At 53.9% G+C, this 27,673-nt stretch overlaps 1 protein-coding gene and 1 long non-coding RNA gene across 2 annotated transcripts in view; one reads left to right on the top strand and one right to left on the bottom strand.

Moving 5' to 3' along the window:
* The window catches only part of DGAT1 (diacylglycerol O-acyltransferase 1), a 28,018-nt gene extending 15,519 nt beyond the window's left edge, over positions 1–12,499 (bottom strand). The window contains exon 1 of the mRNA XM_050939406.1: positions 12,309–12,499. Coding sequence (XP_050795363.1) covers positions 12,309–12,484 — 176 coding nt within the window. The 5' untranslated portion in view covers positions 12,485–12,499. The remainder of the gene's footprint in view (positions 1–12,308) is intronic.
* The window catches only part of LOC127044510 (uncharacterized), a 158,414-nt gene that overhangs the window by 76,376 nt on the left and 54,365 nt on the right, over positions 1–27,673 (top strand). The gene's annotated exons all lie outside the window — the stretch shown is intronic.

The following is a 27,673-nucleotide window of genomic DNA, read 5'->3' as shown; positions in this document are numbered from 1 at the left end:
CTCTACTGGGGCAGTTGGTTGCCCCTGCAGGATGGGATGGGCCCTGGGGGCTCACAGGCACTGCAGGTGTGGGAGAACCTGTCACTGTTTCTGCTGCAGAGTTAGGGAACCGCACCCTGAGTCCGGCACATCCAAGGGTCTGTCTGTACAGCTGCACTGGCCCATGCCGTGGGGGTTTCACTGCAGTGGAGACAGCTGGGCTTGGGTGGGGGCCTGGACTCCAGGTCCAGTGAGGTGGGAGGGTCCCTCAGCTTGGGCTCCAGCCTGAGCCCAGATGTCTATAGACCAACTAAACAGCCCCAGGAGCCGAGTCAGCTGGCACGGCCCAGCTGCAGGTGGTTCTTTACTGTGTAGACAGCTCCATAGAGCCCCAAGGTGTGGGACATGAGGTGCTGACAACTGGCTCCTCTGACACCATAGGGCTCTCCCAGGACCGGCAGCCTTTCCAGGACCTGCTCCAGACAGCGGAATGAACTCCCCCCAGGAACTAAGGGCCATCCCAAACCTCTCCACCGTCCACTCGGGCTGCTGCCTGCCAGACCTCTGCTGAAACAGAGCAGCAGAGACAGCAAAATCTCTGAGAGAGACCCCGCATGGTGCGCCCTGCTCCCCCGGGGATCGAGAACACAGGCAGATCCACCACCCTGCTAAGTGCATAGCGGGAAAGCACACGGATACTCCGGCAGAGCCGCCACAGAACAGAACGCAGCACTGCACTCGCACCGGTTACTGCAGGAGTCGCCACCCCCAGAGAGCTGAGTGAACAGCACAGCCGGGCACTGGTTTCTGAGCCGCCTCCAACAGGGGGTTCGGGACAGCCAGTTCCCTGCAGTGGGGCAGCGGCCCATGGCCAAGCACCTCACTCCCTCTCCACTCCATACACGATCGGTCCCCCGCGTAACCTGTCCAACGTTACCGACACCCAGAGATTAAACAAGGAGTCTGTTACTTTAACATTAATCACAACCTCTTAAGCTACTGGGTTACGCCTCTTGGCCAGCCTCAGGAGCCATTCCCGGGGTGGGCCTTGGGAGGGGAGTGTCACTAGCCAGCAGGAGCAAGACCCTTCCCAGTCACTAGCTGTCAGCCTGCTCCAGAGCAGGGAGAGCCCCGTTCACATCAGTGCTGGGCTCGGGGGAGGCTAGTCCCTATTCCCTGCCCTGGGGACAGACCACCCAGAGCTTGGGCAGAGCTTGCTATTCCCTCCCACCGGGAGGCGTCGCACCCCTAGCGTTAGTGATCCGCACGCACACTGCTGCTAGTGCCCATGCCATGCTGCGGCAGGCATGCACCACCCAAGGGAGCTGCTGCAGGGACCAGGATACATGGCCACACGCAGCACAGGCCCTAGGGGAGTACGGTGGTACCAGTCCCCACATGCGGCCATGACAGCAGGGAGCAGCCAGACCCCTCCTCCAGGCATTCTCTCAAACAGGTCCATGCAGCTGGAAGACCCCCTCACCCCCCAAGGTGGTATCATGTTGATTCAAGGCCTTCCAGCCCCAGGGAGACTGCAAGGCTTATTTGAGTCATGCAGAGAGGGCACAAGAGGCCCTGCTTTCACATGGGTGCAGCATCTAACTAGGGTAACCGCTCATGGTGGGCAAACGGCCCTCCCCTTGGGGCAGGGGTGTGCCTGCCATGGGGATGGTGCACTCTGGATGGGCACAGCACTGGCATGGGACTGGTCGGCAGAGAGCCAGGAATTCCAAAGCAGCCAGCACAGCCAGGGTCAGAGATGGGACGAGAAGCAGCCGCCAGCAGCACTTGTGCTTGCACAAGGAATCAGACAGAGCCAGTGACGGCACCTGCTCAGGGGACACCAGTCACCTGAAAATCCTGCTCATGGCATGTACCTGGCCAGACAGGGGTTTTACGCTCAGCTGGGGCCAGGGCTTGGCATCAGGTCTCAGCCCAAGCCAGACTGGCAGGGAACAGGCTCTGTATCACCTTACCTAGAAGTACTTGAGCTGGGATTATCCAAGGATCAAGGCGGTGATATCCCACTGAGTTTCCCCACCACTAAGGGCCCTGCTGAGCCTCTTACTAGTGAGAGCCGGACAGGTCAGTGTGCCGGCTGCTGGCAGTTCAGATGCGGGTTTGTGCGGTTCGATCCAGCTCACCCCTTTTCCTGGTCCAACACTCAGGAACTCTTCTGCATATGAATGCTAGGCAGCTGCCCGCTCTCTCCTCATCCAGGGCTGGGGAGTGCAGCACACAGCCAGGGTCTGCGGGAAGGCAGACAGCAGGCCCCCCTCTGCACTGGTAGAGGCCAGATGCAGACTTGCCTTTTCGTAACAGCCACCCAGAGCCACCACTGTGGGTCTAGGACACAGCAACAAGGAATGGCAGCCACCTTAGATCCCTGCAAGGGTTTTCCATTGAAATTAGAAGTGTGTGAATCATTTCTAGTCACCAAATTTAGACACTCAATTTTCTCCTGCAGCGGCTGGCTAACCTCCGCGAGCTAGAGCCAGGGCAGGAAAGGCTGAGTGGGGGTGGCAGTGAGCACAGGGAGGAGGGAGAGATTTGCCTGTGTCTGGGGAGTCACTGTAGTGAGGGACAGGAGGCTTGGGCTGACTGTACTGAAGGATACCTCTCTTACAGCCAGCCAGCCTTGTGCGCACTGGGGTTGCTATTTTAGACACAATGCAGTCAGACTGAATTGACATTTCTAGAGCTGTGTCTGGTCCTTAAGAACCAAAAGCCAAGAGGTAAAGGAGTCAGCTGAAGTGGAACCCAGGTGTCCTGTGACAGACACGCCACCTTTAATTGCCTGCATCCACATTCTACGGCAGCACTTGGGATACGTCCCCGGGAGTGTTCTGAGCCAGAAAGGTACAATCAGGTGAGGATGGGAATTAAGAACCCTGAACTTTAGTGAGAGGCCTACAAGTCCAGGGCAGGGTCTCTTCTGGACTGTCTGAGTAAAAAGATTAAGGACCCCTCACCCCACATTAGGCTAGAAAGTCAGTGGCCATCCCCAGCACTGCAGCTTCCAGCAGGGTTTTGACTCCTCTCCTACTACATCCTTCCTGGCTGGGACTTGCTCTCCATGGTGGAGGCTTCCCTGTAATCCTCAGAGAAAGAGCAGCCTCTGTACCTGCTGATCAAACCAAGTGATGTTCTTTTGATCATAACACAGCAGAAGTCTCTCTCCTGGCTAGATTACAGCTGTCTGCGCCTTAGCGTTTAACAGTGGGGGCTCCTGCTGTTGGGGGGAGAGGGGGAAGCCACAGGATGCCTCTGAAGGCAGCTCTGCAGGAATGGCTCCCTTCTTACCCTTCACCCATTCCCCCAAGGCAGCGCCTGCCCTGCCAAGAGAGGTGAACTCTGACCACCCCTTATCCGTCCATAACTCATGGAGAGCACAAGATTCTTGTTAGCCTTGTGCACTGTGCCCATCGCAGCTGTGCCCAAGGCAGAGGGACTGGAGCTCACTTAGTACCAGGGGGATACAAATCACATTTCTGAAAAACAAAACTAATAAAATTGGATTTTTTAAAATCAGATTTGAGGAAACACTTATCTAAAGATGTTTTAATTAACGTACATTAGAGCTCAAAGGTATCACCATGGAATAGGTGTTTCAATTCTAATTCTACAGTAGAGACGAATAACCAGGTAATGTTTAAGGAAAGTTTTGTAAACAAGTTCCAATAGTTCATGGATTAGGGACCCAGTCTTATGGGGTTCCACAGGCTTCTGGATAGAAAGATTTAGGTTAATCTATCTCCCCAATGGGACTCAGTGCTCAGTCTAGAAGACACCATCAGAGAGGTTTAATTTTGCAGTTCTCAAACTGAATTTGCATCTCCAGATAAAACATGCTTGTTAACAGCAAAAGGGTTTTTAAATAAATACAGAGGTGAGAAATAATAGACCTCAACCCTATGGTCCCTCTGCAAATTTGTGTACAGAGTCAAACCCCCACCTCTCTAAAAGTGCAAAGTTTCAAAGATTTCAATGACCAGAACAGGGGTCCTCAGCGCAGTGCCCACAGGCACCATGGCACCTGCTGGGTCATCCATGTGTGCCTGCCTACTGGCCGCTGGACAAGCAGCCACCGAAACGTGGCAATGCCAAGAAGTGCCACCACCAAAATCCTGCTGAATTTCAGCAGCATTTTGGCAGCGACACCTCTTGACATTGTTGCTTCATGGTGGCATTTCAGCAGCTGCTTGACCGGCGGCCACGGTCCTTGGCTGCTAGTCATCTGGCAGCCGCCCCATGGAAGAGCTTGGGGACCACTGGACTAGAAGATTGTTGGGAGTGGAATAGATCTGGACAAGGAGGAGAAGTCTGGGGATAAATGTGAGAAGGGAGGGACGGGCAGTAGAAACAAAAGTGAAACTGTCTGAGCAGCATATTCCAGAAGTCTTGAGGTCTGAGTGTAGCCTTCACTGATTTGAGATCTACCGTACCATCCTCTCACTAGAAGGGAAACCTATAAAGGCAGCAGGCTGTAACAGAGACCCAGTTTGGGAATAAGAACCAAGAAATGTGTTTGCTGATGTTTTAAAGAAAGTCACAGCAGTGAACTGGTGGAAGTCACTTCAGTACGTGGATTCAGAGACTGTTGAAGTGATGATCTCACTTAACAGCAGTAGCTTCTTCTGCCAGTGTAGAAAGAATATTTTCCTTTCTTTGCACTAATTCATTCCAAACTGAGAAATTGTTTGGGACCTGAAAAAGCAGGAAAGCTTGTTTTTCTTTTCCAGATTATGAACAAACAGGAAAATGAAGGTGAAGACGACTGAGTTAGCTGCAGAAACCAATATGTTAAGTTTCTTGGTTGACAGTCAATTAAAAAATTTAAATATTTCATTTAACTATTTGTTAAAATCCTTTAACAAACCTATTTAACAAACCTATTTAAAAACTTGAACGTTTAGCTAAATTCAAAAATTCATATGCTTGTTTTGTTAAAATATGTTATGTTTGCTGTTGAAGAAAAAATCCAGAATACATAATGTTTTAGAAAAATAAAACAATTTAAATGTCTGATGTTCTCCTCCTAACAGGATGGCAAGGAAATCCTCTAAATATTAATGATTAACCTGTTGAACTGGAGATAGTTCCCCTCCCAACGACTTCATAAATATCTGCTTCAATTACCTTTGGTAAATGAAATAATCATTCATTTTCTGAAATAGCTGTAAAACTAGTCTGAAAAGCTTTCCAAGTAAATCACTTTAAAGATATATAGTGTGTACCTTCTAAAAATGAACCCTACATCTGAGTTGTGAAGAATGCATTACAGTTATACCAACCAACAAGAGTGCACTTTTATAGAAATCCATGATTAAATCAAGTCTTCCTGACCAGGGCTTTGGAGCAAAGCCCAGAGCTGGAGCGTGGAGCAGCTCCAGAGCAGCGGAGCTGCAGGTTTTTGCCTTGAGCTGGAGCCCAGCTCCAAAGTCCTGCTCCTGACTAGTGATTTAAAAATCAGGATTTAAATCAATCCACCCTGCTTAGCTCTGCCAGCCTGCACTTTGACTGGGGTCAGACAGCATCCCAGTGCCTTTCCGAGCCCAGCTCTAGCCAGCCCACAAACGTTTCGCTCAGTTCTTGCCTAGGGCCACTTCTCCAGTGGCCAGTCAGAGGTCCTGCCTCCCCCTCCCCACACACCTTCCTGCCCCACCCCAGTATTTCTAGCCCCAGACAGGCAGAGAAAGTGACACACTGAAGAAATGGCCTTATCCCCCAGCGCTCTTCTCGCTAGCAGTTCAGCTGCCTCTCTAGCCAGGCACGCTGCACACGGTGCTGTGCTTTGCCAGCTGACAAGACCCCAGCACGGTATATTTCCATCACTTGGGCTTTGGTGAGACACTTCGCTCCCCTTCTACCGCTAACCTCAGCACCACTGAGTGCCAGACTGACACCTGGAGTCTTGGCTGCTTCCCACCCCTCTGGGGTCCTCCTTCTCCTCCACACAGCACAGGGGTAAGGGCAGAGTCCTGGCCCCTGTTCCTCCCTAGCAAAGCCAGGGGACACCGAATGGTCATTTCCTCCATCCCCAGAGCAGAAGCAGCACCTTGGGCAAGGGAGGTTGATTCTGCTCAATCTTGCCCCCAGGTGCTGCACCCAAGTCTTCCCGAAAAGGGGGCTGCTCTCCAAACCTGATCACAGCAGGAAGTGGCTGGCCAGCCATGAGGAGAGAACAGGTTACAGGCCATGTGTCTGCAGAGCAGGAGCCAGCCAAGCCTGCAGCTTACAAAAACGAACCCTCACAGTGCCACGAGCACTACGAGACCTTCACAGGCTGTGGGTCATGTACACGCTATGTCCCACCTTGCACTGTGATTCCATCAGTGCCTGTGCAAAGCAGCAACCTGCTGCATCAGGGCAGGACTGACCCTTGAGAGCCACAGAGGTGGAGGTGGGCGACTTCAAACCAGCATCACAGCATGTGTTCTTTGCACTGCACTGCTAGTGCTGCCATCTTTCAGATGAGGAAAGAACAGTTCTGACCAGTGTTGAGAGATCCCATGGCAATCCATAAAGGGAAGGGTCTCTCCTTGAATTCCCAGGGAAACATCAACCCTGATACTTCCCCCACTCCATGACACCCCCCGCCCCCTCAGTCTCATTTGGATGCAGGATTCTTTACTGTGTGTTCCACTGTGCTGTTTAACACCGTTGTGCAGCACCCCTGAGGAGGCTGCATGTCAGTGGCAGATGGAGAGCCACGTAGACTCTCAGAAGCATAGGACTGGTAGTTCCCTCGAGAGGTCAGCTGGTCCAGTTCCCGGAAATCACGGTAGGACTAAGTAATAACCAGACCATCCCTGGCAGGTGTCTAACTTGTTCATTCCACAACACCACAACCACACGGGCTTCCAGCCATTAAAGTGGGAGGCAAGGGATGACCCAGGGTGCAAGCACTAGGACCAGGGGTTCAATTCTCCTCCCTACCACAGGCAGTGGGTGACCTTTGGCAAGTCTCAGCTCCCCATCAGCACACTGGGGTAACCGCCCTGCCCTGCCATACGTGGGGGAAGAAAGCCAGGAAAGGTTGTGAGGTTCAGACACTGCAGTGATAGGGGTCAGGGAGACAGGTTTTGGAATCCTCCAGAAGGCCAGCGACAAGCTGTACACATGGCTAGTAACTACGTTGGCCACTTGTCCTCCCTCCAGGAGGGACTCACTTGTTTTCTCCAGTCTTAAGAGGAGCCTGAGCTCAGAGCAGAGGCTGGCTGATGCTGAGACAGTGGGGCCCTGATCTGGGCTGCAGCCTCTCAGCAATACTCTCAGCAGTTAGCTCCAGCAATGCAATGGCCGTCTGCAGGTGGCATGGATCCCAGACCTTCAGCTCGGCTCACACATAAGTCAGTTTGCTTGGGACCAAGATGAAGCAGCAGACGCCATCATGTGCTTTTGTTCTCTGCGCTCCAGATCTGGCAGCAAGTCTCACACGCTGGGTTCTATTATCAGCCTCCAGCAGGCAACACCTACGTCAGCTGAGCAACTCTCCTGGCTCATGCTCCCTCTGCAAAATCTCTAGCTCCTGTGGGGTCTGAGACTGCACCACCCCAGGCTCCCTCCCTGGCACTAACTGAAGAGACAGGGCCTTAATCACTGCTGGTATTTCTGCTTCAGGGCAAGATTCACTCCCCCTGCCACTCTGCGGGCTGAGGCAGGTGGACGAGCCAATCAACTCCCTTCTCCCAGAAAGGGAGTGGGAGTAGAGGAATTAGTCCCGTGCGAGGTGGGAGACAGGATTATGAGACCAGTGTGGAGGGTACGTGTACAGTAGCTGACACGCTGGGGCCCCACCGCAGGAAGGCCACAGCTGGCACTACTGTCCCAGGCCACAAGGGGGAGAAGAGATGCCTGAGCTGCCAGCAGACTGGATTTGTACAGCGAGGAAAGAACTTTTGAAATCGCTGTTGACAGAACAGCTCAGGGAATACTGGAGACATTCAAGATACTAATCCAGCCTTGCTGACACGTCCCAGGACACTGCTGCTCATTCCTGGCTTTGCTGAATGCTCTGTGAGGCAGAGAGGAGAGGGCAGGCACGCCAGTCGGCAGAGTCAAGACTGTGCCAGGAGCCTTGCTGTTACTGTCATGTAATGTCAGGCATATCTACAGCGCCCAGCACTCTGGAGTCTCTACAACATTTACCAAGCTGTGGGACAGGAGCCCAAACAGGGGCTGCCATCAGCGGGGGGGAGGGAGGAGTCACAGCAATCTCATGGGCAGAGGACACCAGTTTGTGAAGCACAGTGTGACCTCATGTGTGGCACATGCGAGGCCTCAATGCACAGAGGATGTCGTTTTGTAGAGCATTCTCCACACAGTGCAACCTCTCGTGCACTAAACGTACAAGATCACACTGAGTGGAGGATGCCATTTTGTAGAGCAAAAACTGGCATCATCCATGCTGTCTGGGGTCCTGGAAGGAAACTGTTCATTTAAATGAGGTTATGCCAGCAAACAGTTTGGGAACCCCTCGCACCCTGCCCCCCCAACTAGTGAATTCACAGCATACTCTAGAGCAGGGCTAGATAACCTATGGCATGGGTGCCAAAGGCAGCACATGAGCTAATTTTCAGTGGCACTCCCACTGCCTGGGTCCTGGCCACCGGTCCGGGGGCCTCTGCATTTTAATTTAATTTTAAATGAAGCTTCTTAAACCATTTTAAAATCCGTATTTACTTTACATACAATTGTTTAGTTATATATTATAGACATAGAAAGAGACCTTCTAAAAACGTTAAAATGTATGACGGGCACGCGAACCTTAAATCAGAGTGAATAAATGAAGACTCGGCACAGCACTGCTGAAAGGTTGCTGACCCCTGCTCTAGAGAGTCGAACTTCGCAACCAGCAAAAGAAGGAACAAAGTCACTTAGTGTGGGGTGCTCATGGTGCTGGTCTCACTATCAGGGGGTTTAGAGGCAGAGGCTCAGGCCTGACAGGACCACCAGATCCCCTAGTCTGACCTGCACACCACAAGCCACCAGCACCACCCAGCACCCACACACTAAACCCAGCTGTGGAGAGGAGACCCATGTCAGACTGGACTGGTGTGTGCCACAGGCAGAGAACAGCAGGGACCACGGGGCACTGGTGCCCAAGGCGCTGCAATGGCAGGGAATTGATTCAGTGAGCTGCACCCAGCTAATCCTGGCAAGTGACCCAGACGCTGCAGGGGAAAGCAACCACCTCCCAAGGTCCCTATCAGTCTGACCAGGGTGGGGGGGGGGGTGACACAAGATAATGACACACCCCTGCCCACATATAGATCAGGGAGACCCTGGCATGTGAGCCAGAACCAGCAAGAGGAGGCTTGCTGCCAGCTCAGAACCCTGACTCACCCTGCCCAACGTCCCACCTCCTGCCATGGCCATCTCTGATGTTTCAGAGAAAGCAGAAACTCTCAGAATACACTGGAGGAGGAGGGGAATCCCTTCCTGACCCCTGCTGATGGCTGGCTGAAACCCTGAAGCATGAGCTTTAGGAACACAAGACATACACTGGAAGAGAGCCCCAGGGTTACAGAGCCCTGTCCCCCACCATCACAAGCAACCCTGGCACACAATTGCTCTCAGCTAGTGCAGCCCCTGAGAGGCTCTCAGATAGCTGTGGAAAGCTGACCAGTCAATGTGGATTTCTCTTCCCTGGTTAGAAGTGCTGATTTGCATGAGGGGATGTTATAAATACAACGAGATACTCAAAACGCCACCACCACATTATGGGATTGTAGCTCCCCGGGTGTGGTCCCAAGAGACCAGCCCCATATTAAGATGGGTTCCCAGGCTCTAAAGTGGGGAGCCCATTATAGCAAATCCCTCCTGCCTGAGGGCAAGGATTACCTCCCCCAGGCGATAAACCAGCCACCAGCAGGAGCAAGGCAGGAACCCTGTTCCAGGGCAGCGTTTGATACGATGTCACAAGATCCCTGCCAGGGAAGTTCACTCAGGCTGGCCTGGATACAAGTGTTGCCATGTGGCCTGGGACTGGCAGAAGAAGGTAAACAAAGGGATGATGAATGGCAACAGGGCAAGTTGGGGGAGGCCTCAGAAGAGCTGATCTGTCAGGGCCTGCCTCCTTTACAGTGCTAATCCTTCCCCATTTATAGGGCCGACCCCCTTCCCCGCCTCTCCCCACCCCACACAGCCGCAGCGCTCTCCCCTTGGAGCAGAGGGCAGGGGACATGCATTGGCCACTCCTCTTAACGTAGCGCCCTGTGCAAGAGCCAGATTAGAAATATGGGCACAAAACAAGCAGAAGTCAAGTGGGTGAGACACTCACTACACATTCGTGCACCACTGGTGCAATCAAGTCAGAACATGGGGACAGACCTGGTCTGTGCAGAGGGAATTTTTCCTTGAACCATACTCTGGGGCGTATCTGCACGCACAGCTCTCTGCGCCGGCAGCACAACTGCGTGAGGCAGACATAACTGCAGCGACGCTGCACAGACAGCCTTGGACATTATTAGGGTCAAGAGTTAACACGGTCACACCACTCCAGCTAGGTGGGATCCAGACTATGGGGTACAAGGGCTCACAAACATCTCCCGCACAGCTCCCAGGAACAGTTATGTGGGGGCAGCACTAGGTGTGGGCTCTGAAGTTTGTCCTGTTGCTGGGAGAGAGGACAGATCACCCCAGCTAGAAGGGGCCACAAGGGGGAACCCCCTGGGCCCAAAGCTACACTGGGCAGGGGGTCATGGACCCAGGCAAAGGGGAGGTCCTGGGGCTAGGGTGGGCCCAGGACCAGACTATAGGAGGCCCTAGCCCCCCCAGTGCACTGCACCCCCGTGGGACCCGAGCTACAGGAGCCCCAGGGGAGTGGGGGCTCCCAGGCTCCCCATAGGGGGAGGGGGGAGAGGGGCTCTCCGGGGCCCCTAGCCCCCCAGTGCACAGCACCCCCGTGGGACCTGAGCTACAGGAGCCCCAGGGGAGTGGGGGCTCCCAGGCTCCCCATAGGGGGAGGGGGGAGAGGGGCTCTCCGGGGCCCCTAGCCCCCCAGTGCACAGCACCCCCATGGGACCCGAGCTACAGGAGCCCCAGGGGAGTGGGGGCTCCCAGGCTCCCCATAGGGGGAGGGGGGAGAGGGGCTCTCCGGGGCCCCTAGCCCCCCAGTGCACAGCACCCCCGTGGGACCTGAGCTACAGGAGCCCCAGGGGAGTGGGGGCTCCCAGGCTCCCCATAGGGGGAGGGGGGAGAGGGGCTCTCCGGGGCCCCTAGCCCCCCGGTGCACTGCACCCCCGTGGGACCCGAGCTACAGGAGCCCCAGGGGAGTGGGGGCTCCCAGGCTCCCCATAGGGGGAGGGGGGAGAGGGGCTCTCCGGGGCCCCTAGCCCCCCAGTGCACAGCACCCCCGTGGGACCTGAGCTACAGGAGCCCCAGGGGAGTGGGGGCTCCCAGGCTCCCCATAGGGGGAGGGGGGAGAGGGGCTCTCCGGGGCCCCTAGCCCCCCAGTGCACAGCACCCCCATGGGACCCGAGCTACAGGAGCCCCAGGGGAGTGGGGGCTCCCAGGCTCCCCATAGGGGGAGGGGGGAGAGGGGCTCTCCGGGGCCCCTAGCCCCCCGGTGCACTGCACCCCCGTGGGACCCGAGCTACAGGAGCCCCAGGGGAGTGGGGGCTCCCAGGCTCCCCATAGGGGGAGGGGGGAGAGGGGCTCTCCGGGGCCCCTAGCCCCCCAGTGCACAGCACCCCCATGGGACCCGAGCTACAGGAGCCCCAGGGGAGTGGGGGCTCCCAGGCTCCCCATAGGGGGAGGGGGGAGAGGGGCTCTCCGGGGCCCCTAGCCCCCCGGTGCACTGCACCCCCGTGGGACCCGAGCTACAGGAGCCCCAGGGGAGTGGGGGCTCCCAGGCTCCCCATAGGGGGAGGGGGGAGAGGGGCTCTCCGGGGCCCCTAGCCCCCCAGTGCACAGCACCCCCATGGGACCCGAGCTACAGGAGCCCCAGGGGAGTGGGGGCTCCCAGGCTCCCCATAGGGGGAGGGGGGAGAGGGGCTCTCCGGGGCCCCTAGCCCCCCAGTGCACAGCACCCCCGTGGGACCTGAGCTACAGGAGCCCCAGGGGAGTGGGGGCTCCCAGGCTCCCCATAGGGGGAGGGGGGAGAGGGGCTCTCCGGGGCCCCTAGCCCCCCGGTGCACTGCACCCCCGTGGGACCCGAGCTACAGGAGCCCCAGGGGAGTGGGGGCTCCCAGGGTCCCCATAGGGGGAAGGGGAGAGACAGGCTCTCCGTGGCCCTAGCCCCCCCCCGGTGCACTGCACCCCGGGGGACAGGCTCTCGGGGCCCCGCGGGGGGAGGGGCGGGGACGGGCTCTGCCCCCCCTTACCTGAAGTCCCCGCAGTTGTCGGGGTCGCTCTCGGCGGGGGGCTCCGCTGCCGGCTCCGGGCCCCCCCGGGGCAGCTCCGCCTCCCGCTCGGGCTCCCCCTCGGCCGGGCTGCCCGCGCTGGGCCGCCGGGCCCCGGACCTCCTGCGGCGGGAGCCGCCCGCGCCGCGCTCCCCCATGCCTGGCTCTGCCGAGCCCCCACCGGGCTGCGTGAACTGCTCGCCGCGCCCCTCCAGCGTGCCCCGCCCGGCTCCGCCTCCCGGCCACCGTACCCGCCCCGCGGCGCCACGGGATATGTAGTCCCGGCCACGCCCCTCCAGGCGCCGCACCACGCCCGGCTCCGCCTCCCGGCTCCCGTTCCCGCCCCGCGGCACCACGGGATATGTAGTCCCAGCAGGCTCCGCGGGCGAAGCATGCTGGGAGATGTAGTCCCATCCGCCTTACTGCGTTCCCTGCCCCCGCATCCCCCATTGCATCCCACCCCCTGCACCTCCGTCTCTGCATCCCTCCCTCATCCCATCTCGCCATGTGGGTGGGGGTGCATTGAATGGGGATGCAGTGAGGGATGGGGGTGCAGAGGGTTGGCACGGGGATGGATGCAGTGAGAGTGTGGAGGTGCAGGGGGTTGGGACAAGGAGGTTTGGAATGGGAAGGGATGTAGTGAGGGGGTGGGGATGCGGGCGGTGGAATGCAGTGAAAGGGTGGGGGTTCAGGGGGTTGGGATGGGGAGGGATGCAGTAAAGGGGTGAGGGTGCGGGGGGTTGGGACGGGGAGGGATGCAGTGAGGGGGTGGGGGTGCAGGGGGTTGGGACAGAGGGATGCAGTGAAAGGGTGGGGGTTCAGGGGATTGGGATGGGGAGGGATGCAGTAAAGGGGTGAGGGTGCGGGGGGTTGGGACGAGGAGGGATGCAGTGAGGGGGTGGGGGTGCAGGGGGTTGGGACAGAGAGGGATGCAGTGAAAGGGTGGGGGTTCAGGGGGTTGGGATGGGGAGGGATGCAGTGAGAGGGTGGGGATGCGGGTGGTGGAATGCAGTGAAGGGGTGAGGGTGCGGGGGGTTGGTATGGGGAAGGATGCAGTGAGGGGGTGTGGTGCAGGGAGTTGGGACAGGGAGGGATGCAGTGAAGGCGTGGGGGTGCAGGGGGTCGGGACGAGGAGGGATGCAGTGAGGGGTGGGGATGCAGGGGGTGGAATGCAGTGAAGGGGTGAGGGTGCAGGGGGTTGGGACGGGAAGGGATGCAGTGAGGGGGTGGGGATGCGGGGGGTGGAATGCAGTGAAGGGGTGAGGGTGCGGGGGGTTGGGACAGGGAAGGATGCAGTGAAAGGGTGGGGGTGCAGGGGGTTGGAATGGGAAGGGATGCAGTGAAGGGGTGGGGGTTCAGGGGGTTGGAATGGGAAGGGATGTAGTGAGGGGGTGGGGATGCGGGCGGTGGAATGCAGTGAAAGGGTGGAGGTTCAGGGGGTTGGGATGGGGAGGGATACAGTAAAGGGGTGAGGGTGCGGGGGGTTGGGACGGGGAGGGATGCAGTGAGGGGGTGGGGGTGCAGGGGGTTGGGACAGAGAGGGATGCAGTGAAAGGGTGGGGGTTCAGGGGGTTGGGATGGGGAGGGATGCAGTGAGAGGGTGGGGATGCGGGTGGTGGAATGCAGTGAAGGGGTGAGGGTGTGGGGGGTTGGTATGGGGAAGGATGCAGTGAGGGGGTGTGGTGCAGGGAGTTGGGACAGGGAGGGATGCAGTGAAGGCGTGGGGGTGCAGGGGGTTGGGACGAGGAGGGATGCAGTGAGGGGTGGGGATGCAGGGGGTGGAATGCAGTGAAGGGGTGAGGGTGCAGGGGGTTGGGACGGGAAGGGATGCAGTGAGGGGGTGGGGATGCGGGGGGTGGAATGCAGTGAAGGGGTGAGGGTGCGGGGGGTTGGGATGGGGAAGGGTGCAGTGAGGGGGTGGGGGTGCAGCTCGAGCCCAGCCACACCAGGAGTGTGAGGAGACGAGGCCGGGCAGCAGCAGGAGAGATGCTCCACATGACCCTCAACAGCCACCTGCGGAGCACTCAAGTGGTGCTTGTCCCTCCCCTGCCCTGCCCCAGCCAATGGTAGCTGCGCCTAAGGGTGGGGGACAGGGCAGTGTGTGGACCCCCCCGGCAGTCCCTAAGACTAGGAGCAGGACGTGCCGGCTGCTTCCTGACCTGGGAGCCGCGCAGTCCACAGGGAACCTGCCAGCCCCGCTGCAACACTGCGCAAACCGGACATTCAATGGCTCGAACCACCAGGATCCCTTTTGGACCAGGTGTTCCAGTCCAAAACCAGACACCTGGTCACCCTACCAAGGGGTCATGGTGGTGGGTCACCGGGCAGTCCCTGGATAGCTGGGCAGCTCTGCTGCAAAGGGGCAGGGAGAGAAAGAGCAGATAACCTATGGCCACAGCCCACAGTGACAGAAACATGGGGCTGGAGGGGCCTGGAGAGGCCACGGACTTCATCCTTCCTGTGGTGGGGCAGGGCCGAGGAACCCTAGACCAGCCCTGGCAGGGGTTTGTCCAGCCAGTGACGGGGACCCCACAGCCCCCCCCGGGCCGCCTGTTCCAGAGCTTAGCTCCCAGCCTGTTCCTAATCTCTAACCTAAACCTCTCCTGCTGCAGGTTCAGCCCGTTACTTCCTGTCCTACCCTCAGCAGCCCCGGAGAACAGCTGATCCCAGCCCCCAGCCCTTAACAGATTTGAAGACTATTTTCAGGTCCCCCTCAGCCTCCCTTTTTTCAAAACTAAACAGGCCCAGGTTTTTAACCTTTCCTCGCAGGTCAGGTTTTCTAAATCTCACAGGAGAGTTTTGGAGGGAACAGCTCCAGCCTCTGTGCTTAGAGGTAGCGGATTTCATGGGCTGGTGCAAGTCTGTGGGTTGTGTCTCTGACTGTTTGTTTGTTGTTCTCTGTGTGACTGGGCCGTAGGCCCCTGAGTGAGCCTGGGAGCGCTGATCAGCCTGAGTGTGTCATAAACAGATAGTTAAGGGTTAATGCCTCTTTTACCTGTAAAGGGTTAAGAAGCTCAGTGAACCTGGCTGACACCTGACCAGAGGACCAATAAGGGGACAAGATACTTTCAAATCTTGGTGAAGGGAAGTCTTTTGTTTGTGCTCTTTGTTTTTGGGGGTTGTTCACTCTTGGGACTAAGAGGGACCAGACGTCAATCCAGGCTCTCCAAATCTTTCTGAATCAGTCTCTCATGTTTCAAAATTGTAAGTAATAGCCAGGCAAGGCATGTTAGTCTTATTTTTGTTTTCTCAGCTTGTAAATGTTCCTTTTTTGCTGAGAGGATTTTACCTTTGTTTGCTGTAACTTTGAACCTAAGGTTAGAGGGGGTTCCTCTGGGCTATATGAATCTGATTACCCTGTAAAGTATTTTCCATCCTGATTTTACAGACATGATTTTTACCTTTCTTTCTTTAATTAAAAGCTTTCTTTTTAAGAACCTGATTGATTTTTACTTGTTTTAAGATCCAAGGGGATTGGATCTGGACTCACCAGGGATTGGTGCGGGGAAAGGAGGGGGGATGGTTAATTTCTTCTTGTTTTAAGATCCAAGGGGTTTGGATCTGTGTTCACTAGGGAATTGGTGAAATCCCTCAAGGCAACCCAGGGAGCGGAAAGTTTTGGGGGGACAGAAAGGGCTCCAGACACTGAAATTCTGGATGGTGGCAGTGTAGCAGATCTAAGCTAGTAATTAAGCTTAGAAGTGTCCATGCAGGTCCCCACATTTGTACCCTAAAGTTCAGAGTGGCGAAGGAACCTTGACAGAGTGAATCACTTCATGGTGGTGAGGGGTGGAGCTGAGCTGAACTAAGCAAGGAAGAGTTGGTATAGATCGAGTACTTGCTAGGTTAACTTGAGAGCTGCAAACAGGGGAGTGTCACAGAAAGTGTGAGAGGCTCAGTACTATCTGTGATATCAAGATGGCCAGCAATGGAACAGTGGTGGCAACCTGCAACGCATGTGCCATGTTCTCTTTCCTACCTCAAACCTGAAGGGATTTTCTGCGCATGAAGTGCATGTTGGTGGCTGTGCTGGAGGAAAAGATTCTTGGATTGAAGAGGTAAGTTGACACTAAGAACCAGAGAAATGGAAGAGTTCCTAGACCCCAGGTTTGGGAAACACCAGTACCCCAGGTACGAGGAAGAATGGAGCTGGCTACAAAGAAATTGATGAGAGAGAGAATCAGAGAGGAGGCCTGGCAGTTCGTAACCACCAGAGACAGAAAGTCACAGCAGCATTCAACATAGGTGGAGACAGACGAGGCTAGATAGACTGTGGCCCCCAGAGAGAAGAGAAGCATGAGGAATTTCACACAACTAGACTTTCCAGTCAATACCAGGTCCTCAGTGTGGACACTATGGGAGATACTTCTCAGAATCCAGCAGGTCCAAGGAAATGCAGAGGTGTATGGGACAAGTGCAGATGGCAGCTCGTCCCAACCTATAAGAGAATAGAGCTTATCCACAAAGAGTTCTCCAACCATCCGAGGAAGGCAGATGATCCTTGTTGGAAATTCAATGCTCAGAAAAATCAAAAGAACATTCTGCAAGGGATAGGTGGACAATAGGATGGTGTGCTGCCTTCCTGGAGCCATGATACAAGATGTCACTCTAAGATTAGATAAGCTTCTGAAGTTGACAGGCAAGGTTCCATGGGTGGTCGTTCATATCAGCACAAAGGACACTGCATCACAGGATATCTCGCAGAGAGTAGATGACCTCAGGACACTCAGAGACATGCAGGAGAAGAAGAATGTCCAAGCCATGTTCTCTGAGACCCTTCCTGTCTCCTGAGCAAAGGAAGACTGAAGGCAGAAGATTCTGGCTGTGAATCACTGGCTAGGTAAGTGGTGTAGGGTGGAGGGCTTTGGTTTTGTGGCGCATTGGTCCAACTTTTGTAGGGAGAGGGGGCTGGATAAGTTGGATAGTCGAATGGGGACCAATCTCTTCGGGGACAGGCTGGCTGGAATGGTCAGGAAGGGGTTAAACTAATAGCAAAGGGGCGGGTAAAAATAGGGCAGCTTGGAGCGCTCAGCACAAAATCGCGATGTTGAGAATAGAATGAGGCAAGGAGCCAAAGGACACAGAGAGAAGAAATTCTTGAATTGCCTCTACACCAATGGGCAACAGAGAAGAGGATCTGGAATTGCTCCTTGATGAGTATAAATGTGCTCGAGTCGGTATTCCTGAAACCTGCTGGGCTGATTCCCATGACCAGAATGTTAAAGTCGATGGTAATAACCTATTTAGGAAGGACTGAGTGGGCAAACGAGGAGGGGGAGTGGCACTCTGTTTTAAAAATAGCATGACCTGTTTCTGAGTCACTGATAACTTGAAAGAAAATGATCTTGAATGCGTATAGATCAATGCCCTAACAGATAAAGCACAAGATAGGGTACTAATTGGTGTCTCCTACAGGCCACTGAATCACATTAGGGAGCAGGATGACCACTTCCTTACCAGTTGATCTGTGTGCTCCTGGGGGACTTCAATGTGAGTGACATATGCTGGAGGTCGCATGCTGCCAGTACTAAAACACCCTTGGAATTTCTAAGTATTACAGGTGATAACTTTCTAACTTAAAAAGTGTTGCAACCAACACGGGGGAATTCTACATTAGAGCTTGTACTAACAGATAAGGATGAACTGATCACGGAACTAAAAATTAAGAACATCAGAACAGCCGTACTGGGTCAGACCAATTGTCCACCTCGCCTGGTATTCTGTCTTCTGACAGTGGCCAGTGCCAGATGCCTCTGGGGGAGTGAAGAGAACAGGACAATGTATCAAGTGATCCATCCCCCTGTCATCAAGTCCCAGCTTCTGACAGTCAAATATTTAGAGACACCCAGAGCGTGGGATTGCATCCTTGACCATCCTGGCCAATAGCCATTGATGGACCTATCCTCCATGGACTTATTTAGTTCTTTTATGAACCCTGTTATAGTCTTGGCCTTCACAACATCCTCTGGCAAGGAGTTCCACAGGTTGACTGTGCATTGTGTGAAGAAATACTGCCTTTTATTTGTTTTAAACCTGCCTCCTATCCATTTCATTTGGTGGCTCCTAGTTCTTGTGTTATGAGAAGTAGTAAACAACACTTCCTTATATACCTTCTCAAAACTAGTCATGATTTTATAGACCTCTATCATATCCCCCCTTAGCCGTCTCTTTTCCAAGCTAAACAGTCCTAGTCCTATTAATCTTTCCTCTTATAGAAGCTATTCCATACCCCTAATAATTTTTGTTGCCCTTTTCTGAAACTTTTCCAAGTCCAATATATCTTTTTTGAGATGGGGCGACCACAACTGCACACAGTATTCAAGCTGTGGGCGTACCATGGATTTATACAGAAGCAATAAGATATTTTCTGTCTCCTTATCTATCCCTTATCTATTTCCTAACAGTTACCAATATTCTGTTCGGTTTTTGACTGCCGCTGCACATTGAGTGGATGTTTTCAGAGAACTTTCCACAGTGACTCCAAGATCTTTCCTGAGTGGTAACAGCTGATTTAGACCCCATCATTTTATATGTATAGTTGAGATTATGTTTTCCAATGTGCATCACTTTGCATTTATCAACATTGAATTTCATCTGCCATTTTATTGCCCAGTCACCCAGTTTTGTGAGATCCTTCTGTAGCTCGTCACAGTCTGCCTGGGACTTAACTACCTTGAGAAATTTTGTATCATCTGCAAATTTTGCCACCTCACTGTTTACCCCTGTCCCTTTTTCCAGATCATTTAGGAATACGTTGAATAGGACTGGCCCAGTACAGCCCCCTGGGGACACCACTATTGACCTCTCTCCATTCTGAAAACTGACCGTTTATTCTTACTCTTTGTTTCTGTCTTTTAACTCGTCCGTTAGACCAGGGATTCTCAACCTTTTTCTTTCTGATAAACCTCCCCCCCCACCTGCCCCCAACATGCTATAAAAACGCCACAGCCCACTTGTGCCACAACAACTGGTTTTCTGCATATAAAAGCCAGACCGGCATCAGGGGGTAGCAAACAGGGACATTGCCCAGGGCCCCACGTCACATAGAACACCGCAAAGCTAAGTTGCTCAGGCTTCTGCTTCAGCCCCAGCTGGCAGGGCTCAGGGCCCCAGACTTCAGCCCCATGCATTGGGATTTCAGCTTTCTGCCCTGGGCTACAGCAAGTCTAACGCTGGTCCTGCTTGGCGGAGGCCCTGAAACCTGCTCACTCCCACCCCCCAAGGGGCCCCAAACCCCTGGTGAAAATTAGAGGACCTTCCCTCTTATCCCATGGCAACTTACTTTGCTTAAGAGTATTTTGTGAGGGACCTTGTCAAAGGCTTTCTGAAAGTCCAAATACACTGTATCCACTGGATCACCCTTGCTGACATACTTGTCAACCCCATCAAAAAATTCTAGTAGATTGGTGAGGCATGATTTCCCTTTACAAAAACCATGTTGACTCTTCTCCAACAAATCATGTTTATCTATGTGTCTGATAATGCTATTCTTGACTGTAGTTTCAACCAGTTTGCCTGGTACTGAAGTCAGGCTTACCACCCTGTAATTGCCAGGATCACCTCTGGAGCCTTTTTAAAAAATTGGCATCACATTAGCTACCCTCCAGTCATTTGGTACAGAAGCAGATTTAAATGATAGGTTGCATTCCACTGTCAATAGTTTTGCAATTTTACATTTGAAATTGAACTTCAGAACTCTTGGGTGATAAAATCTGGTCCTGGTGTTTTATTACTGTTTAGTTTATCAATTTGTTCCAAAACCTCCTCTAATGACACCACAATTTGTGACAGCTCCTCAGATCTGTCACCTAAAAAGAACAGCTCAGGTTTGGGAATCTCCCTCGCATCCTCCACCATGAAGACGAATGCAAAGAATTCATTTAGTTTCTCCGCAATGGCCTTATCCCCCTTGAGTGCTCCTTTAGCATCTCGATCATCCAGTGGCCCCACTGGTTGTTAGCAGGCTTCCTGCTTCTGATGTAGTTAGAAAAAAATTTGCTGTTACTTTTTGAGTCTTTGGCTAACTGTTCTTCAAATTCTTTTTTTGGCCTTTCTAATTGTATTTTGACACTTCAGTTGCCGGAGTTTATGCTCCTTTCTATTTTCCTCACTAGGAATTAACTTCCACTTTTTAAAGGATGCCTTTTTTCCTCTCACTACTTCTCTTACTTTGTTGTTTAGCCACAGTGGTGCTTTTTTGATTCTCTTACTATGTTTTTTTTAATTTGGGGTATACATTTAATTTGACTCTCTATTATAGTGTGTTAAAAAAGTTTCCATGCAGCTTGCAGGAATTTCACTTTTGGCACTTTTAATTTCTGTTTAATTAATCTCCTCATTTTTGTGTAGTTCCCCTTTCTGAAATTAAATGCTACAGTGTTGGGCTGTTGTGGTGTTTTCCCCGCCACAGGGATGTTAAATGTAATTATATTGTGGTCACTATTACCAAGTGGTGCAGCTATATTCACCTCTTTTAGCCGGGGGGGCTCTATGTGTTTTGCTGCCTCAAGCACGGCAGTCAGGCGGCTTTCAGCAGCGCGCCTGTGGGAGGTCTGCTGGTAATGCGGATTCGGGACACGCCTGCGGGAGGTCCGCTGGTAACGCGGATTCGGCGGCATGCCTGCGGGAGGTCCGCTGGTAACGCGGATTCGGCGCCATGCCTGCGGGAGGTCCGCTGGTAACGCGGATTCGGCGCCATGCCTGCGGGAGGTCCGCTGGTAACGCGGATTCGGCGCCATGCCTGCGGGAGGTCTGCTGGTAACGCGGATTTGGGACACGCCTGTGGGAGGTCTGCTGGTAACGCGGATTCGGCGCCATGCCTGTGGGAGGTCTGCTGGTAACGCGGATTCGGCGGCATGCCTGCGGGAGGTCTGCTGGTAACGCGGATTCGGGACATGCCTGCGGGAGGTCTGCTGGTAATGCGGATTCGGGACACACCTGCGGGAGGTCCGCTGGTAACGCGGATTCGGCGGCATGCCTGCAGGAGGTCCTCTGGTAACGCGGATTCGGTGCCATGCCTGCGGGAGGTCCGCTGGTAACGCGGATTCGGCGCCATGCCTGCGGGAGGTCCGCTGGTAACGCAGATTCGGCGCCATGCCTGCGGGAGGTCCGCTGGTAACGCAGATTCGGCGACATGACTGCGGGAGGTCCGCTGGTAACGCGGATTCGGGACAAGCCTGCGGGAGGTCTGCTGGTAATGCAGATTTGGGACACACCTGCGGGAGGTCCGCTGGTAACGCGGATTCGGCGGCATGCCTGCGGGAGGTCCGCTGGTAACGCGGATTCGGCGGCATGCCTGCAGGAGGTCCTCTGGTAACGCGGATTCGGCGCCATGCCTGCGGGAGGTCCTCTGGTAACGCGGATTCGGCGCCATGCCTGCGGGAGGTCCGCTGGTAACGCGGATTCGGCGCCATGCCTGCGGGAGGTCCGCTGGTAACGCGGATTCGGCGCCATGCCTGCGGGAGGTCCGCTGGTAACGCGGATTCGGCGACATGCCTGCGGGAGGTCCGCTGGTAACGCGGATTCGGCGACATGCCTGCGGGAGGTCCGCTGGTAACGCGGATTCGGCGCCATGCCTGCGGGAGGTCCGCTGGTAACGCGGATTCGGCGCCATGCCTGCGGGAGGTCCGCTGGTAACGCGGATTCGGCGCCATGCCTGCGGGAGGTCCGCTGGTAACGCGGATTCGGCGCCATGCCTGTGGGAGGTCTGCTGGTAACGCGGATTCGGTGACATGCTTGTGGGAGGTCTGCCGGTCCTGCGCCTTCAGCGTACCCGCGGGACCAGCGGACCTCCCGCAGGCAGGCCATCGAAGGCAGCCTGGCTGCTGCCCTAACAGCGACTGGCAGGCTGCCCCCGGCAGCTTGCCGCCCCAGGCACGCACTTGGTGTGCTGGTGCCTGGAGCCGCTCCTGCTTGGACCTGATCCTGTGTTCCACTTAGGACTAAATCAAGAATTGCCTTTCCTCTTGTGGGTTCCAGGACTAGCTGCTCCAAGAAGCAGTCATTTAAGGTGTCAAGAAACTTGATCTCTGCATCCCGTCCTGAGGTGACATGTATCCAGTCAATATGGGGATAGTTGAAACCCCCCATTATTATTATGGAGTTTTTGATTTTTATAGCCTCTCCAATCTCCCTGAGCATTTCATAGTCACTAGCACCATCCTGGTCAGCTGGTCGATAGTGTATCCCTACTGCTATAGGCTTATTATTCAAGCATGGAGTTACTATCCATAGAGTTTCTGTGGGACAGTTTGGTTCATTTAAGATTTTTACTTCATTTGACTCTACGCTTTCGTTCACATATTGTGCCACTCCCCCACCAGCATGACTTGTTCTGTCCTTCTCTCCCACTTGTCCACAACTTTCCGAAAGTGTGTGCCCAGAACTGGATGCAGTGCTCCAGCTGAGGCCTCCCCAGTGCCAAGCAAAGTGACACCATGACCTCTTGTCTCTTAAATACGACACCCCTGGTAAAACACCCCACGATGGTATTAGACTTTTTTGTAACGGCATCACATTGCTGACTCAGGTTCAATTTGGGATCTACTAAAACCCCCAGATCCTTTTCTGCAGCTAGTCCCCATTCGGTAGTTGTGCCTTTGATTTTTCCTTCCTAAGTGCAGTCCTTCGCTCGCGAGTTGATTGGATTTCATCTTGCTGTTTTCAGACTCATTCTCCAACTTGAAGAGCTCTAATAAATAATAGGTCCTGATCATTGGCCGTAATTGATATTTGCCCAGTTACAGAGCTCCCCTGCCACAAGCTATTTGAGGCTCTGAGCAACCATAAAAACAAGGTGACTTTCAGCCAGATAGCTACATCCCGCGGAGCATGGGTGTCCCAAGGCGCCCTTTTCTCAGAGAGGAGGAGTGAGCACTGTGCTAGGAGGAGATGGCAGCATGGGGCAGCCCAGAGCATCTGTGGCAGGAAGGCCTGTTCACGCTGTTTGCTATTTAACATGTGGCCTGAGAGTGCTGGACACAAGGAGGTGTGCTGCCCTCACTGACAGGCTGCTCCTACGATGGACTGGCACTCGCTGGGCTGCCCTTAAAAATGAGGGTGGTTGCAAAGGGCAGCTTTCAGGCTCCAGCTGGGATATTGCGCCTCCCTGTTAAAGCATCAGGCCAGGCTTACCTAAAAATACTAGGTGCACAGGTTTAAATCTCACATCGGGAGCAACTCGACCCTTTGTCCATCCAAGGTTCTGTGTGCTGATCCTCCATGTCTGCTCTGCTCAGACATGAATGTTGCTTTGGTGCATTTCTGCAAAAGCCAGAGTTTACCCTGGGATCGAGACCACAATATCTCCCCCATGCACTGCACTACCTACCTGCATGCTCCCTCCACCCCCAGGTAGCTGCATACAAGCGAGTCTGTGCATGTACAGTTTGATGGACACTCTCAGACTGTTCTGACCTTCAAATTTCTCCACCAATAACAAGATCCCTGTTCTCTAGCCCTGCAGTGGCCTCGAGTGGTGGAGGGCTGGTAACTGCAGACTAAGCTGAGCTAGGGAATGAGTTCCCTAAGAAGCTGGGTCTCGCTCCACACAAGGATGGATCTGCCTGGCCATATGAGTAAGGTGTCACTGGAAAGCATCTCCCACTCTGCAGCCAGCGCTCCGTGATCAGGCTCGGGGAGGCCCAAGCAAGGAGATGAATGACACAGCTGTGTTTTAGCTTGGCTAAGAACCCGGGAAAGATGAAGAAACAGTTGGTGATGACGCAAGAACAGAGAGACTCGTTAACGGTCCAGTACAATTTTGCAGCTGCTAGGGGGGTTTCACAAATAATGGAAATTAGAAATAACAAGGTGTCACATCTGGGCTCTCAGGGCCTCTGACTCTCAGCTGGGAGAAATGTACACAGCCTTCTGGAAACATTAAAACACCTAAGCTGTGATTACCATGACTGCCTGATTCATCCACATGGTTTAAATCTGAGACCTTCACCACCAAAGCAAAGACCTATACTCCTGGCCCTCGAGAAGTAACTGCATGAGCCACACTCCAGCAGTGGCAGGTTCTCTTCTTCTTTAACATCTATATTGCAGTAGTGCCTAAAGGCCTTGATCCCGTTGGTCCCCATTGTGCTAGGGGCTGTACAAACACACAGTGCAAAGAGCCATGATCACTGTTGGGGCTGCAGGGGGCATGAAGTCAGGTGGGGAAACACTGAGCAGCTGATCGGACCACAGGTCCTAGATGACATGCATACGAGGAAGAGAGGAGTGAGGAGTTATTGGGAGAAGCTCAAACCCAGCCAGTGAAGAGTTGCTGCTTCCCTCTGCCCCAAACGGGCGAACTTTCCTGCAGCCTTGATCCACCCTGCAAAGGAAGACTCATCACTGGGTCTTCTGGCCCCAGAACAAGGAGGGGCGCTTGGGGGGAAGTATTTTGTTCTGGGAACTCCAGTTCTCATGACAACAGCGTTTCTGTGAGGTGACCAGCCCAGGATTCAGCCTCTGATCTTATTCACTTCCTTTGTGGTGTTCGCAGGTCCTGCTTAAGGAACTTGCAAATGGTCTCTTTATTCTGTGTCTGAGTCCAGCTGGCTGGGCAGAGCTCCACAGACCCCTGCCCAGACTCTCTCTGGGAAGCTCAATCCTTAAAGGCACAGAGCCTCAAAGGCATTTAGGTCCCTATGTCCCACTTGGCATTTTCCATCAACCTATTGGATTGAGGCTAACGGGGTCTAGCGGTTACACGTCTGAACCCAGATGTCACTGCAGACTCCTGGCCACTAATCTCTGGCCCTTTGTCCAACATCAGGGTAGCAGGGATGCCATGTCTAGCAAACATAGCTGGTGAATGCACAATTACCTGGTTAGCTGTAGTATCTCCTAGCCAGGCTAGCTCAGGGAAGCGAGACCGACAGTCTAGAATGAACAACTCCATGTCCACATTGTTCCAAGGGGGCCATTTTTCCTGGGCTCCCCACCTGGGCTCTTGCACTTGACTGGTCTCTGTTTCTGGCATATGCAGCAAACTTTAACTCCCCCATCGATATTGCTGTTCAGGGGAGGCCAGTGGAAAACGTCTCTTCTATTTGTCAATCCCTGAATAACCTTCATGGACCTTTGGGAAGGTTTTCAAACCCTACCCGGCCATGGGTCCTGCCAGGAGCCCAGTCAGCTCCACCCGTGGTGCCTGCAGTGGGTGCTGGGCTGGAAGGGAGGGGCTAATGGGGAACCCCAGCTCAGCAGGGGCCTGGCTGGAAGCACTGCAGAGTAGCAGTTGCAGGGAGGCTGGATGGGTGGCTACAGTTGAGCAGGCCCTCAAGATAGGCCCTCACAGGGGCCCATTTGGACGTCGCTGGGCCTTATCCTCGATGCAGCAGAGGGTTCTCTGCCGTGGCGGGTGAACTGAGGCCAGAAGGGTTGAGAGTGAAGCCCTGAAGGTGCAAAGACTCCTTTATTTGGACTGTGACCTTGGTCTCTACTGCGCTGGGAGGGGACTGAACTCTTCGAGTGGCCTGGCTGGAGAGCAGAGCCACCAGCCTGGGCTGGAACCATGGCTGGGAAACATGCGGCAGAGCCGGGAAGACGTGTGCACGGGGCAGTGACCTGACCACAATCCTCTGTAACACGTTTTTCTGCAGCACCGTAGGACTCCCTGTCCTGGTGCCTTTAAACAAATCCCTTGTTGTACTGAGCATGAGTGATGATGCAGCTTACGAATATGCTGTGCTGGCCCCTGGGCGAATAGTCTGGATCACGTTTCTTGGGGTCTCATCCTGAGCAGTAGCCCTGGCGAGCACAGTTCCTATTTCAGCTGACACCAGACAGGTTTTCCATCCAATTGCTGTGTACAAAATCTAGCTCTGGACTTTGCTCCACTCCACAGAACTTTTATCAAAGGCTCTAGAGCGTGTTTTCCCCAGGGCTGTTTGTGGACATATTAGAGAAAGTCCAGCGGAGGGCAACAAAAATGATTAGGGGGCTGGAGCACATGACTTACAAGGAGAGGCTGAGGGAACTGGGATTGTTTAGTCTGCAGAAGAAAAGAATGAGGGGGGATTTGATAGCTGCTTTCAGCTACCTGAAAGGGGGTTCCAGAGAGGATGGATCTCGGCTGTTCTCAGTGGTGGCAGATGACAGAACAAGGAGCAATGGTCTCAAGTTGCAGTGGGGGAGGTCTAGGTTGGATATTAGGAAACACTATTTCACTAGGAGGGTGGTGAAGCACTGGAATGGGTTCCCTAGGGAGGTGGTGGAATCTCCTTCCTTAGAGATTTTTAAGATCAGGCTTGACAAAGCCCTGGCTGGGATGATTTAGTTGGGGTTGGTCCTGCTTTGAGCAGGGGGTCGAACTAGATGATCTCCTGAGGTCCCTTCCAACCCTGATATTTTATGATTCGATGATAGTTGGCCCTGGTTAGTGACTTGAATGGGCTGCAGAGAGCAAATTCTCCTCTCATTTACTCTCTGTGTGATGCCCAAAGATGGGCTGGGTCATAGATTCCAAGGCCAGAAGGGATCGCTGTGATCATCCAGTCTGTTCTCCTGTACAACACAGGCCAGAGACCCATCCCCCAGTAATTCCTAGGGCAGAGCTGTTAGAAAAACATCCGATCTAGATTTAAAAATTGACAGTGAAGGAGAATCCACTATGACCATGGGTAAGGTGTTCCAGTGGTTAATTACCCTCATGGTTCAAAGTGTGCGCCTTATTCCCGGTGTGAATTCCTCTAGCTTCAACTTCCTGTCATTGGATCATGTTAGACCTTCCTCCGCTAGACTGAAGAGCCCATTATTAAATATTTGTTCCTTGGGTAGATACTCACAGACTGTGATCAAGTCAGCCCTTCACCTGCTCTTTGTTAAGCTAAAAAGACACAGCTCCTGGAGTCTCTCACTCTGATGCAGGTTTTCTAATCCTGGAATCATTCTCTTGACTCTTTGTGGGACCCTCTTCAATTTATCACCATCCTCCTTGAACTGTGGGTTCCAGAACTGGACACAGGATTCCAGCAGCAGTCCCACAGTGCCAAATGCAGAGGTAAAATAACCTCTCTGCTCCATCTTGAGATTCCCTGGTTTATGCCTCCGAGGATTGCAACAGCTCTTCCTTGGAACAGAGAGAAAATCTCTGCCCTCAAGATTGTCCAGGCTGGAGTGCAGCCAGGACTCAGCAAATGAGGATGAAACTAAGTAAGAAGGGATAGGGTGGCTGGCCTGGTGGCTAAGCTGTTAGACGAGGACTCATGAGGTCTTAGTTCAAATCCCTGCTCTGTCCTTAGGCCATTGGCTTAATTTTAAGGCCCTCTGTTTGCCACCTGTAAAATGGAAATAACATTCCTTCTTTGGGCTGCCTGTATCAATAGTGGGAGCTGTCCAGTGGAGAGTCC

This window comes from Gopherus flavomarginatus, chromosome 2, assembly GCF_025201925.1.
Source record: "Gopherus flavomarginatus isolate rGopFla2 chromosome 2, rGopFla2.mat.asm, whole genome shotgun sequence".
Lineage (NCBI taxonomy): Eukaryota > Metazoa > Chordata > Testudines > Testudinidae > Gopherus > Gopherus flavomarginatus.
The sequence above is the reverse complement of the archived record's forward strand: the minus strand, read 5'-3'. Positions and strand labels throughout refer to the sequence as shown.